The sequence below is a fragment of the Triturus cristatus genome, chromosome 1_2 (genome assembly GCF_964204655.1).
Source record: "Triturus cristatus chromosome 1_2, aTriCri1.1, whole genome shotgun sequence".
Taxonomy (NCBI): domain Eukaryota; kingdom Metazoa; phylum Chordata; class Amphibia; order Caudata; family Salamandridae; genus Triturus; species Triturus cristatus.
In genome coordinates, this window is record NC_140580.1 from 1084571393 (window position 1) to 1084584900 (window position 13508).

General features: G+C 41.6%; 1 protein-coding gene across 6 annotated transcripts in view; it reads left to right on the forward strand.

Annotated features, from left to right (window-relative positions):
* The window catches only part of NACC2 (NACC family member 2), a 436512-nt gene that overhangs the window by 398203 nt on the left and 24801 nt on the right, over positions 1-13508 (forward strand). For all 6 annotated transcript variants that reach the window (XM_085613434.1, XM_085613441.1, XM_085613455.1 and 3 more), the window contains one exon: positions 4467-4572. In XM_085613434.1, coding sequence (XP_085469560.1) covers positions 4467-4572 — 106 coding nt within the window. The remainder of the gene's footprint in view (positions 1-4466; positions 4573-13508) is intronic.

Consider the following 13508-nt stretch of genomic DNA (forward strand, 5'->3'; position numbering starts at 1 on the left):
CTTTTCAGTTCAGAAATGACCACTTACAGACATATAAGGGAATTCCTAATGCTAATCTATGAGAGGAGCAGCAGTCACAGTGGTGACAAACGAAATAGGGTGTTTGTTACTACAAGGACATGCCACACAATAAAGGCACATGTCCTACCTTTTACCAACACAACATCCTGGCCATAGGGATACCTAGTTCCTACCCTAGGGGTGGCCTTTATGTAGTAAAAGGGGAAAGTAAAAGGGGAGTGTCAGGCTTGGCAAGTAGTTTTAAATACCAAGTCAATGTGGCAGTAATCTGAGCATGCAGGTCCTGCAGTGGCCGGTATGAGACAGGTTTGAAAGGCTACTTCTATGGGTGGCGCAAGCAGAGCTGCAATCCCACTAGTACCATTTAATATACAGGCCCTGAGTGTCTGCGATACCATTGTACAGGGGACTTGCAGGTAAATAAAATATGCTAAAGAGGTGTAAGCCAATCATACCAAGTTTAAAGGAGAGAGCACATGCACTTTAACACTGAATAGCAGTGGTTAAGTGCCCAGAGTCCTAAAGCCAACGAAAACAGCTCTGTAAAATTACAGGAGGAAAGCAAAATGTTTAGGAACAAGCCTGCAAAAAGGGCCAGCTCCAACATCCGTAACGCTGGCATAGATCTTGGGGGTAGCTCTCCTCTCTCTCGGTTACTCCTCTGCTTAACTTGTCATTGCAGGTTAATGCTCAGTTGGTAGGAGGCAGGTCAGAGCATTTCCTTCCCCATTGGAGAACTATCACGTCAGACAGCTGGATCTTACAGATAATTCAAATGGGCTATGCCCTGCCTTTAATTTCCTCCCTGGTTCATTTTACACCTACATCAGACTGTCTCTCATGCCACAATCATGCTGCAGGAAGTTCAACCTTCTGCTGGCCAATTGTGCAATGAAGCGGGTGCTAGCTTGTGAGATAAAAGGGTGCTATTCATGCTGCTTCCTTGTACCAAAGAAAAACGGAGGTCTCAGTCCTATGTTGGACCTCCAGCCACTGAAGACCTTTCTGCAGAAAGAAAAATTCAGGATGCTGTATCTTCCAGTTTCTGCTCTGGACCCCATAGATTGTGATGCGTCCCTGGACTTGAGTCGTGTTTTTACATATACTCATCCTGCAGACTGACTGGCATTATCTGTAGTTCACAGTGGGGTCAGGACACTTCTACTTTTTCTTTGTTGCCCATCGGCCATTATTCGTCCCCTTGGGTGGTTAATAAAAGTAATAGTAGTCATCGTTGCTCACTTTGGCGGTTTGGGGATACATTTGCTCCTGTACTATAATGACTGGCTGCTCATGGTGGGCTTGCTGTACTCATTCATAGACCACCTCCCGACAACTATGTATTCCTGACCTCTTTAAGGATTTTTACCAACTAGCCGTAGTCCCACCAGTGTCCCATGCAGAGGATTTCTTTTTTGGGGCTGTCCTGGATCTGGTGTAGTCCAAAGCCTTTCCACCACCTCTTTCAGTCCAGGCATTTAAGGATATGATCCTGATGTTTTGGGCTTAATCCTGGTTCTGAAGTGAGGACTGCACGTACGCTTCTTGGGGTCCTTGCCTCGTGCACCTTCCTAGTCCTGAGGGAAACAGCCTTCACAACGGCCATTACAGTGCATTACCTTTACCACGCATTAGTCTTTACAATGCATGTCCCTACCAATAAAAATTTGACCACGCATATACCTTTACCACACGTCTATATATATTAGTGCAAGGCTATGTTTAGAGTGGGTAGGGGTATTTGGGTGGCAAGGGTATTTTTAGGGTTTAGCGTGAGTAAGGGTACTTGGGTGACAATGGTATTTTTAGGGTGGGTAGGGGTATGTGGGAGGCAAGGGTATTTTTAGGGTGGGTAAGGTTGTGGGTAGGGGTGTATATATATGGTTTGGGGCTCGTATGTAGGTGTCACTGCTAGCAATTGCAACGACGAACCTCCAGTTCAAATTCACACTGGAATTATGAGCCACTTCAATCAAAATGTATTTGGCGGAAAAACAAAGTATAATGTGTTTCGACCACACTGAGGTCTTGACCACATGACCTGTGAAGTGGTTGATTATAAAAAGGCTTGAAAGTTACCTGCAAAATACATACATTTGCTTTGTAAAGGCATGCATGGTAAAGGTATATGCATGGTAACATTTTTCATGGTAAAGAGATGCGTTGTAAAGACAAACGCGTGGTCAAGACTGCATTATTTCATGTGTGGTTCTGTCGTGCATCCTTTCCTGAAAACCGGATAGAAATGTGCATGCCTTGCTAAGGAACATCCGGTTTTAGTGGGCCCAGCACCAGGGCTGCCTCTCCAACTCTATCCATAGCTAGCAAGAAACGGTTCAGGATTTTCTGTAGTGACAGACAGATGTCAGTCTTACCTGCAGCAGACCTCTGTCCCGCCCTCATCTAGATTTCACAGTTGACAGGAGCCACTGCAGGGGTGGAGGGTCATCTCACACAAGTGGGGTATAATGTTTATTGGAAGAAGTGTACCTCACAGAATTATGGGGAAAATGTGTGCTTTTAACCAAAGCTTGGGGTCTACAGGGCATTCTGGGTAAAAAGCTATAGTGAGATCTATGCAAGCTACACCACCCTGGACTACCTGGATATCTGTGGTGGCGGAGTCCGAATAGTGCAGCCATTCAGCATATCAAAAATGTTAATTAACTCCACTCACTCTGCCAGTCCATGTGTCAAAACTGCACGCAAATGAATCCAAATGTCCTCATGCATGCCATGGGGATTGGGATGCTCTGTGGCCCGGGTGGGCAGAAAGAATGTAGGGATAGGTGATTGGTCCAGTACCAATGCAGCCTCCCCACATCCTTTATTTTTTCCCTAAAAACATATCCCTGTTGTCTAGTGGGCTTTCTGATCCCTTGAGCACAGTATTGTGGTAAACGTCTCATTCTGCCCCAAGTGAGGGCAGAAAGACTGTTGGGACCATCCTAGGACGGGCCACCCTCATCCATTCTTTTCATCTTTTACCTTGGTGTCTAGTGGACTTGATGCTCCCCCATGCAAGATAGTTTGGGGTTAAACTTCCACTGTCCGCCCCCTTGAGGGAGTAAAGATGGTTGTGTCTGGTGGGAGGTAGGAGTACAGACCCTTCGGTTGCTTCCCCCCTCCCACCTCCCCCCCCCAGACAGCAAATAAAGACGCTCCCCAATAAACTAGTGGCCTTTCTACCTCGAGCCCTTCATGGTGGATAGATTGTGTGTAAACAACACTTCTCTCCCTCCATGGGGCATACTGAGGGAGGGGGGCATTCTCCACCCTCAAAACTGTAAATAAAACATTCTCTGGTGTTCTCGTGGGCTTCCTGCCCCTCACCGTCACTCCGGGAGGCAGAAAGACTGTTGCCTTCTCTGGTGCTGTCCCTGCTTCTGTTCATGTAGTGGAACCAGAAACCTTCACTAATTGAAAGCAAGGAACACACAAAGTGTTTCTTGCACTTAGAGAAATCAATTTGCCCCCCTCCCTCTTTCATTATATAGAATTAGAACATTTTGTTTAACTATTCATCAGCTGTCCTTTGCCAGAGTACATCCTGAAATGGCTCTTCGCTGCTTGGAGGCAGAGAAAAATTGGTGTGACTGGAAGTTCAGCAGCACCGATCAATTTTACAGCACCTGTTTAAATCACCAGGTCTTTTCCGGCTCTCTCCGGGAGCTCCCCGATGAAGTGTAATGGGGGTATTTTGACAAAGATGCCAGGAAATTGAGTCATATGTTTGGATCGCACTCAAGACGCCAGATCTAATTATAATAGATGCAAGTTCATGAAAAATGCTCTGCGTTTATTAACAAGAAAATGTTGCTGTATTATTAATTCATCACCAAATGCACAAAGCTATACATTTTACCAGGACCTTCGCTCCTTCTGGAGCGTACTGCTAGGGTGTGTATGTGTATATGTATATATATATATATATATATATATATATATATATATATATATATATTTATTTCTGCCCCCGGTTAGCTATTTTATTATTATTTTGTACTGACCACATCTGGGCTGTTTTGAGAAACCTCACTCATGTAAAGACTTGGTTGCACGAAAATGAATTGAGGAAGTGACGTCACTGGCCTATTGCCCTCTGATGACGTTATTGGAAATACTATCATACGGCCTTTGATCCCTTAAAGCTTGGGGCTTGAACATGTAGAGAACCAGCAATTAACAGTAGGCATGAATATCCAGCTCCTAACACTAGCAAAAAGTTCATAACTACTTTTAAAGAGGTGAACAAAGAGGAGTTAACCTCAGGAAGTACACACTGACCTCTAGTGGCAGCAAATGTCATCACTCTGATGCTTCTCCTGCATTACATGGCCCTTGTATCAGGTCAAGATTCCTTTCAGTGTACTTAGACCTTGGACCAGAAATCAGGGTGCAGGGTCACAGCCACTGAATGCTAACATTGTTATTTTCTGTTCCAGGTTCGGCCGTTTACATCACTCGAGGGCAGCTCATGAACTGCCATCTTTGTGCCGGCGTTAAACATAAGGTTCTCCTGCGGCGGCTTCTGGCCACCTTCTTTGATCGGTAGGTATTCCTAGTATGCTGGGTGAAAATCTGCTTTACAAGCCGTCATGGAAAGGAATGTAGATTCTCCAAGTTAGGTGAAGAGAGAATCTGGATTTCATTAAGGACACGGAGGCTAGCATTATGCATTACTTGTTATTTCCCTGCTCCTTGCAGCACTTCAAAGTAATACATCACAAAACTTCCAAAAGTTCCAGAACATAGAATGTTCATAACACATATAAACCCTAACACAGCAGCCATCTTCCTCTTTTATTCTGCACTTGACTTCAAACTCGTTAACTTCTTATCTTCTCAGACCTAACAAACCAACTCCATACCCAACTTCTACTGGTTATCTGAAATAACAAAAAAAAAAAAATCATGTTTTCGGATTCCAAAATGAAAAGATACCATTTCCTAACACAATTAAATGTAAAGCCTTTTTTTTTTTTTTAATTACATTCTATGTTCTGGAACTTTTGCAAGTTTTGTTTTGTTCTGTCATGAAATTCATGAAATATTCCAATACTTGGGGTCTGCCTCCTTGCCCAGGAGCATTATTTCTCCAGCTCAGCAAGTAGTGTGTGTATATATCTCTCTCTCTCTCTAGATCTCTCTCTCTCTCTCTAGATCTCTCTCTCTCTCTCTAGATCTCTCTCTCTCTCTCTCTCTCTAGATCTCTCTCTCTCTCTCTCTCTCTCTCTCTCTCTCTCTCTCTCTCTCTCTCTCTAGATCTCTCTCTCTCTCTCTCTCTCTCTCTCTCTAGATCTCTCTCTCTCTAGATCTCTCTCTCTCTCTCTCTCTCTCTCTCTCTCTCTCTAGATCTCTCTCTATATATATATATATATATATATATATATATATATATATATATATATATTTATATATATATATTCAACAAACAAAACTTCCTCTCAAGTAGGAAAGTCGACGCCATGTCTTTGTGCTCCAATAATGTCCTTTATTAGGTCAGCTTAAAACGTTGGACGCAAGCTTGTTCACCAACATTACACATAAAGTTTGCCACCATTTTTAAGTGCTTCGTGCATGCGTAGTGCAAAACGAACTACCAGTTCATAGAGAGTGACAACAGACTCGTAGTTCCTCGTATAACAAAAACTATTCGTGAACTCAAAAAAAATATATAAATATGTAAACATTTTTTATGTTAATACACTGGATATGTCATTGTCACTGAATACAAACAATTCTGTAAAGAAATTATTTTCAATAAGAACGTATCATACAGAGTTAGTGGAACAGAATAGGCTAGTATAGGCGCTATTCCTCAACGCACGTGCTGCCCTAGTGGGCCTGATCTCCAAGTCCGGAATTGCTTTAATCATTACAAGAGAGATACTGTCAACTTATATTTATACTCAATTGAGCCCCAGTGGGCCATGACCTAATTTTTGAGTTCCAAATTCCTTCAATGCAAGCTACTATTGTAACCAAGTCTGTTGAATTATAGTGTGTGCAAGTGCTAATAAAAACCACAAAACGTAAAGAAAATACAATTACAAACAAAACAGAATTTAAAAGTGTATACTGCATGGAGAGGGAGTGGAACTCCCTGTTATTTTACAGATGTGTGTGGAAATCTTCTTCTATATTAAGCCCTTCGGGGATTTTAGTATTGAGCCTGATGATATAGTTAGATTCTAGTCTCCTCAATTTTTTGACCCGATCCCCTCCTCTCTCACTCAATGGGACTGTATCAATTACAAAGTACTCAAGTCCTATGGTACTTCTGTTGTGGAATTGATCATATCTCCGTTCTTTATGGCCCTTAGATGTTGTAAGACACGCTTGTGTACAGGAAGTATTGTACTACCGACATATCGTAACCCACACGGGCAGCGGAGTACGTACACAGCGAATTCCAATTTACAGGAATAATGACCCTTGATTTTGATTATGTTTGGTGTTAGGCCTCCCACAAAGCTAAAGGTGTTCTTGCCATGGGCACATGCCTTACACTTGGCACATTTGATAAAGCCTTCTTTTCTGCTAAGCCAACTCTGAGTGGTTTTTGCTTTTGTCATTGGAAGCATATTGCTCACCAAAGATTGCTTGAGTGACTTGGCCTTTCTAAAAGTTATCAATGGCCTACGTCCCACAGATTTTTTAAGGATGGGGTCGTTTGCAATAATATGCCAGTGTTTTTGCAGGATTTTTCTTAGATTGCCCTCTTGTGTATTGAAGCTAGTGATCAATCTACAACTGCTTTCACTCTCACTATCTGGTATCACCCGTTTATTGTGGTGATTAAACAGAATCTCTTCTCTCGATTTTTTCCGGGCCTTCCAAATTGCTGTATCTACCCATTCTTTGGGATAACCTCTGGCTGCAAAACGAGCTTTCAAAACCTGAGTTCTGTGTTAAGATCATCATTGTTACTGCAGTTCCTCATGGCTCTAAGGCATTCGCCATAAGGAATACTCCTCACTAAGTTGTTAGGATGAAAGCTCGTCGCATGTAATAGAGTATTTCCATCCGTGGCCTTGCGGTAGAGTTTCGTTTCAAGCTTATCACCTGCAGTGTAGATAGTCACATCCAAAAAATTGACACTAGATGTGCTAAGTTCATAGGTCAGTTTTAAATTGAGGTCATTATTTTGTAACCTATTAACAAAGTCACGTGCACTTTCCTATGTGCCTTTCCATACAACAAAAAGGTCATCAATATACCGACTCCACAACACTACATTGTCCTACCATTCTTTGGAGAACTGAACTTGGACCACCTGCTCCTCCCACCAGCCCATATGCAAATTCGCATAGCTGGGGGCGAAGCAGGTGCCCATCGCAGTCCCGCACACTTGGTGAAACAGTTCACCATTGAATAAAAAATAGTTATTATCAAGGCAAGTTTTGGTCATAGATAGTAGCATCTGGGTGTGATGCCATAACTGTAATGGCCTACCACCCAGATAATGTTTAACTGCATTAAGCCCATCGGCATGTCTAATACTCGTATACAGAGTGGTTGCATCAATAGTCATCAGAACGAAATCCAACTCCCAAGGTATATCATAGATCTTCCGAAGAAAATCACCCGTGTCTTGTATAAAAGACGGGAGTTTTTTAACCAAGGGATTAATGAAAGAATCTACATATTTCGAAGTGTTCTCCAGTGCACTGGAGATGGCCGAAATAATAGGCCGGCCCGGGGGATATTCAAGGCTCTTATGTACTTTCGGTATTAAGTAAAAAACCGGTGTCACTGGATTATTGATCTTCAAAAACAGCATTTCATCCTTACTGATTAGACCATGTTTGTACCAATCCAATAACGCACTGTTATACTTCTCATGACTTGCAGTCATTACCTCTTTGTTGACTCGTACATAGTTAGATTTGTTATTTAGCTGTTTGTATGCCTCTAAGGTATTGCTCCTTACCCGACAACACCACGTTCCCCCCTTTGTCAGCATCACGAACAATACATGTATCATTATTCGATAATTTTTTGACTAGCGTATAGTAATCTTTATCACGCTGGGTATATGCTTGATTCTTAAGTTTTAATGTACTGCACAGCTTTTTCACATCATTTACCACTAGTTCATTGAACACATCTACAGAGTCTTTACTAGTCAAAGGCGTAAATTTAGAATTCAACTTGAACTTCGTTGGAGCCCTCTGTTCTATATTCAAACTCTCATTCCCAGCTAGATGTAGTGCTTGTTGTAGAGTGTTGGGCATTTCATGGCTAGCTTGAGTATCTTGTCTCGAATCCTCATTTAGATCCGCCATTACTAACATCAAGTTCATGTCATCTACAGCCAAATTACCGGATTCATTGGTCATTAAGTTATCACTTGCCCCTATTGGTCGTTTGGGGGCAACTGCAATTTTTTTTTTTAACTTAAGTGATCTGGTAAATTTGAAAATATCGACTCTGGTTTGCACATAGTCAATGTTCGCTTTAGGACAATAAGATAAGCCCAATCTGAGAATATCCTGCTCTTTGTCCGATAGTGTCATATCTGTGAGGTTGATGACAGTCGAAGCATTGTTACATTCTACTTGTTGAATTTCGTTACCTTTTTGCCGCTGCTGTTGGCATTGCTTTGCCCCCTTGCGCTGCCGCTGCCTCTTCCTCTTGGAGGCCTGGTGTTTGCTGGAGGGCGAGGCCGTAGATTGAATCGTCTCTCCTCGCGTAAAAAATCAAACTCATCAGGAACCAACACTCCAGTACTCGGACCTTCCTCCAGATCGGTGTCCAATTCGGAGCTTTGTAGACTGCTTAGGTCAGATTGCTGATCATGTGATCACGGTCTTATTGAAAATAATTTCTTTACAGAATTGTTTTTATTCAGTGACAATGACATATCCAGTGTATTAACATGAAAAATGTTTACATATTTATATGTTTTTTTTGAGTTCACGAATAGTTTTTGTTATACGAGGAACTACGAGTCTGTTGTCACTCTCTATGAACTGGTAGTTCGTTTTGAACTACGCATGCACGAAGCACTTAAAAATGGTGGCAAACTTTATGTGTAATGTTGGTGAACAAGCTTGCGGGACAAGCGAAATGCGTCCAACGTTTTAAGCTGACCTAATAGAGGACATTATTGGAGCACAAAGACATGGCGTCGACTTTCCTACTTGAGAGGAAGTTTTGTTGAATGTTACCGGACCGTGCTTGGGAGGTCCGTTCGTCGACGCGCCCCCTGGTTTGGAGGCGGTAGGCACACCTGAGCAAACGGAGGAGCTATATATATATATAATATATATATCTCTTCATTTCCAATCCGGTGACGATAATCCGCCGAACAAAACAGGACACAGACCCAAAGTCTAAGTGCTGAGATTAAATGTTTACTCCTTCTTCGCCATGACGCGTTTCAGCTCGTCAAAGCCTTGTTCACATGACATGTCGGAGCCAATCCATGAAAAGTTATTTAAAGTGCAAATACAATTACGTAGCCACATCACATGATTCGAGAGCCATGGACATAGAAACAGTAAAACTGCCAAAATTGAACCTCAAAACCAACTTACGGCTAATATGTAAATGAACTACACATTTTAATGTCAAACCTTCTGTTGCGCATGAATACTTGTAAAATACATATCTATAAACAGACAGGTATAACCGGCTTTTGGAAAGTAAATTGCGGTTAATTACTCTCATTATATATAAAATGCCAAATACAAATAACATACATATGCATATTCAGAAAATACTGTTGAATCTAAATAAGTATGCAAGGCATTATATAAAATTGAGTACAAAGTTGGAATTTGCAGAGATTACGCCAGAGGCTTAGAGAATGGATGGGCTTACGTGTGAAATGTAAAGTGCCTAAAACAATAAAGGGAGACAAAAATAATAATAATGAAGAGAAATTACTCATGATGTGCAAAAGTGTACGAATCTAATAAGTCAGATTATGTTATGCAAAACTCAAGGTTAAAATAACTGAGTTAGCCCTTAGATAAATTGGCAAAGTGGATAAGGTGCGTAAAGTGCAAAGTGCAAGGAAGGGGAGATGCAAAGATGTGTCAACGGACTGATAAAGTGAAAATCACGGATAATCCGTTGGCATAAATGACAAAAGTTGGAATATAAGGGAGGACAAAGCTGGGTCACCTCCAAATTTATATATTAATCTAGGACACAGTTATAGCAGCAACATGCACAAATTACCTCAAGTGACAATTTAAAAGCATGAAAATTTGCAGACATAATAGAAGTAGATAGTGCCTGGTGTAAACAAAAGACGATGTCTCTTGGAGAAACTGAGTTTGAAGGATAAGGCGATGGGAAGTGCAAATGTTTAGCAAGAGATAAAATATGTATAAAATATGTATAAATATGTGCAAAACAGCAATTGTAAACAATCTTCTATTTGACAATAAATATATATATCTTGATAATAAATAGTCATAAATATGAATAAATAAATACATAAAATCTTTTCATCCCTGATCTGCCTCTCTTAAAACAGTTCCTGAACCAGTTTTAACCATATATAAATAAAGTGCAAATATACAAAAATTTACTGCATCTGAATCGTAGCACCATAGTAAATAATCAGGTCAAACACTAAGAGAGTATTATATCTACAAAATGGGTAGTATAAAATACCCTTATCATAATTAAAGACATGTATATAGATCTTCAGTAGCATTTAAGCTCTCTCTCTATATATATATATATATATATATATTACCTACTGGCGGTCGCCAGTAGGTAGTTATAGTTAGGACCACGTTTCCATAGGAAATCCGCAACATTCTATTTTGAATAACTTTGGCGCCGGTCGACGAATCCTCGCGAATTTTTCAAAATAGGTGGGGCGCTACGCTCCGCTCCTACCCTGAAAGTCTCGGGGGGATTCGTCAAGCGGGGGCTGAGATAAAAGGGGGGTCCCAAAACGCGTTTTTCCCATGCATTTTTCCATAGGACCTTTAGACAGGGCTACAGCCCGAACGGCTGAACAGAATTACTAGAAATTTGGCAGAGAGGTAGTCCTCAGGTCAAGGAAGTGCCTTTTGTAGGTTTGGTGTAAATCTGTTCAGTAGATTCTGAGAAAATAGCCTTTAAATCAATATATATATCTGAGCCAGCTTACGGTGCTCTTACGGTACGCTTACCGTACGCGTACGGTGGCGTGCGCGAGCGCGATTCTGATTGGCTCTTAGATCTAAGTAAACATTCGAATCGGCCGAAACCAGGAAGCGGCGGCCGCCATTTTCTCTCTCGCACGGAGAGTGATTTTTAAAATATAAAGCCCAAAAACATGTAAAGGGGCTGTTTAGACAGCTCCCACACGCATAGCCATGTTGAGGGAGTCCCCAAAGATCCCCCAAGGCCAAAAACGGAATTTTTATTTTTTCGGTAATTTCGCCGATTACGCTTACCGTACGCATACGGTAAAAAATTTAAAAAAAAATAATAATTATCCACACAATCTCCACCCCGTGTGCAATTGGTGCCCGAAGGGCACCAATTGTGCATGGCTTATTACACCTGAGATAAACTAAAATATTAAAAAAAAAAATAATAAAAAAAAAAAATTATCCACACTCTCTCCACCCCGTGTGCAAAAGGTGCCCGAAGGGCACCATTTGTGCATGGCTTATAAAATATACAAAAAATTAAAATATTACCTTTCAAAACGAAGTGCATCATATGTCCTCCATGTGCACACGGTGCGCGAAGCGCATCGTGCGTACATGGCCCATCTAGCGTAACGTGGGCACGCGGTGCGCGTAGCGCACCGCGTGCCCACCGTGCGTGCACGGCACTAACAGCGTAAAGTGGGCGCGCGGTGCGCGAAGCGCACCGCGTGCTCACTGTGCGCGCACGGTGCGCGAAGCGCACCGTGCGCGCACGGAACGAACTGCGTTAAGTGGGCGCGCACGCCACGAATGGCGTAAAGTAACTTAGCATTTAAAAAAACGTACAAATTCACTGAAAAAACCATAGGCTTCACACACGTTATAGTTAGGAATTAGCATTTAAAAAACCTTGCAAATTCACTGAAAAAACCATAGGTTTCACACATGTTATAGTTAGCGGAAATTTTACTGATAAAAAACCAATGAAATTCCCCCGTTATAGTTAGTGCAGGCAACTATAACTCACGCGACCGCAATCTTCTGCTGATGACATATGTGTCTTTATGAAAAAAAAATATTTGTAATATATGTATAGCTAAAAATGTATGGAAGAAGACATGGGCAAATAAGTGTCTAAATACAGTATTAGCATCAGCAGAGGATTGCGGTCGCGTGAGTTATAGTTGCCTGCACTAACTATAACGGGGGAATTTCATTGGTTTTTTATCAGTAAAATTTCCGCTAACTATAACATGTGTGAAACCTATGGTTTTTTCAGTGAATTTGCAAGGTTTTTTAAATGCTAATTCCTAACTATAACGTGTGTGAAACCTATGGTTTTTTCAGTGAATATATATATATACATCTCTCTCTCTCTCATATATATATATATATATATATATATATATATATATATATATATATATCTCTAGCTCCCTCTAGCTCCCTCTAGCTCCCTCTAGCTCCCTCTAGCTCCCTCTAGCTCCCTCTAGCTCCCTCTAGCTCCCTCTAGCTCCCTCTAGCTCCCTCTAGCTCCCTCTATCTCCCTCTCTATCTCTCTCTTTCTCTCTATCTCTCTCTTTATCTCTCTCTCTCTCCCTCTCTCCCTCTCTCTATATATACACATACATATGTGTGTATATATATATATTTGTATATATAATTTATATATTTCATCCAAATTGGCTCCCAATACAGCGCGCTCACTTGAAAGGTGCAGGCGTTCAAGACGGAACCATGTCCTGCCAGTATTAATCTCCAAAGAGTTATGCGCCGCACTCCAGGAGTCATTTGCAAAATCGACTTTGAGTGGTCATCTGTTGCATATATATCTGTGTGTGAGTGCGTGTCTCGCGTGTGTCTCGCAGCCAAATGCACTTGAGAATTGAACTGGATCGTCCAGGCCCTGGCTCCCTCTCCCAACTGAGATCCAATTCATAACTTTATATATCCTCTCCACCACTGTCTTTACTAGGAATCTGAAATAAAAGTAGGAACCTGCGAGTTCCGCACCACAGAGAGGAAACATTGGCAAAACTCGTATCATAAAGCAACGGTTGCTCCCCAGACTATGGAATGGACTCTCCATTGTATCTACAAGTCAGTAAAGCAGTCTCTCTGAGTTGTTGTGGCTCTGTCCGTCTCTGTCCTACACTCATTGTGTGCACATTGACCCCCTCAATGCAGTCTTCTGGATTGCCTTTCAGACCAACTGTGACTGTCTTTAACAATCCTCGGTCTTGCACTGATCCTCAATGTTGCTGATTCCACATGTTACTCATTTACATACTTGTTTCCTTTTGCATTCATGTAAACTCTTGTATTTCTGAAATGTAGTCCATTATAAACCTCTGCCCTGCTTCTCCAAGCCACAAT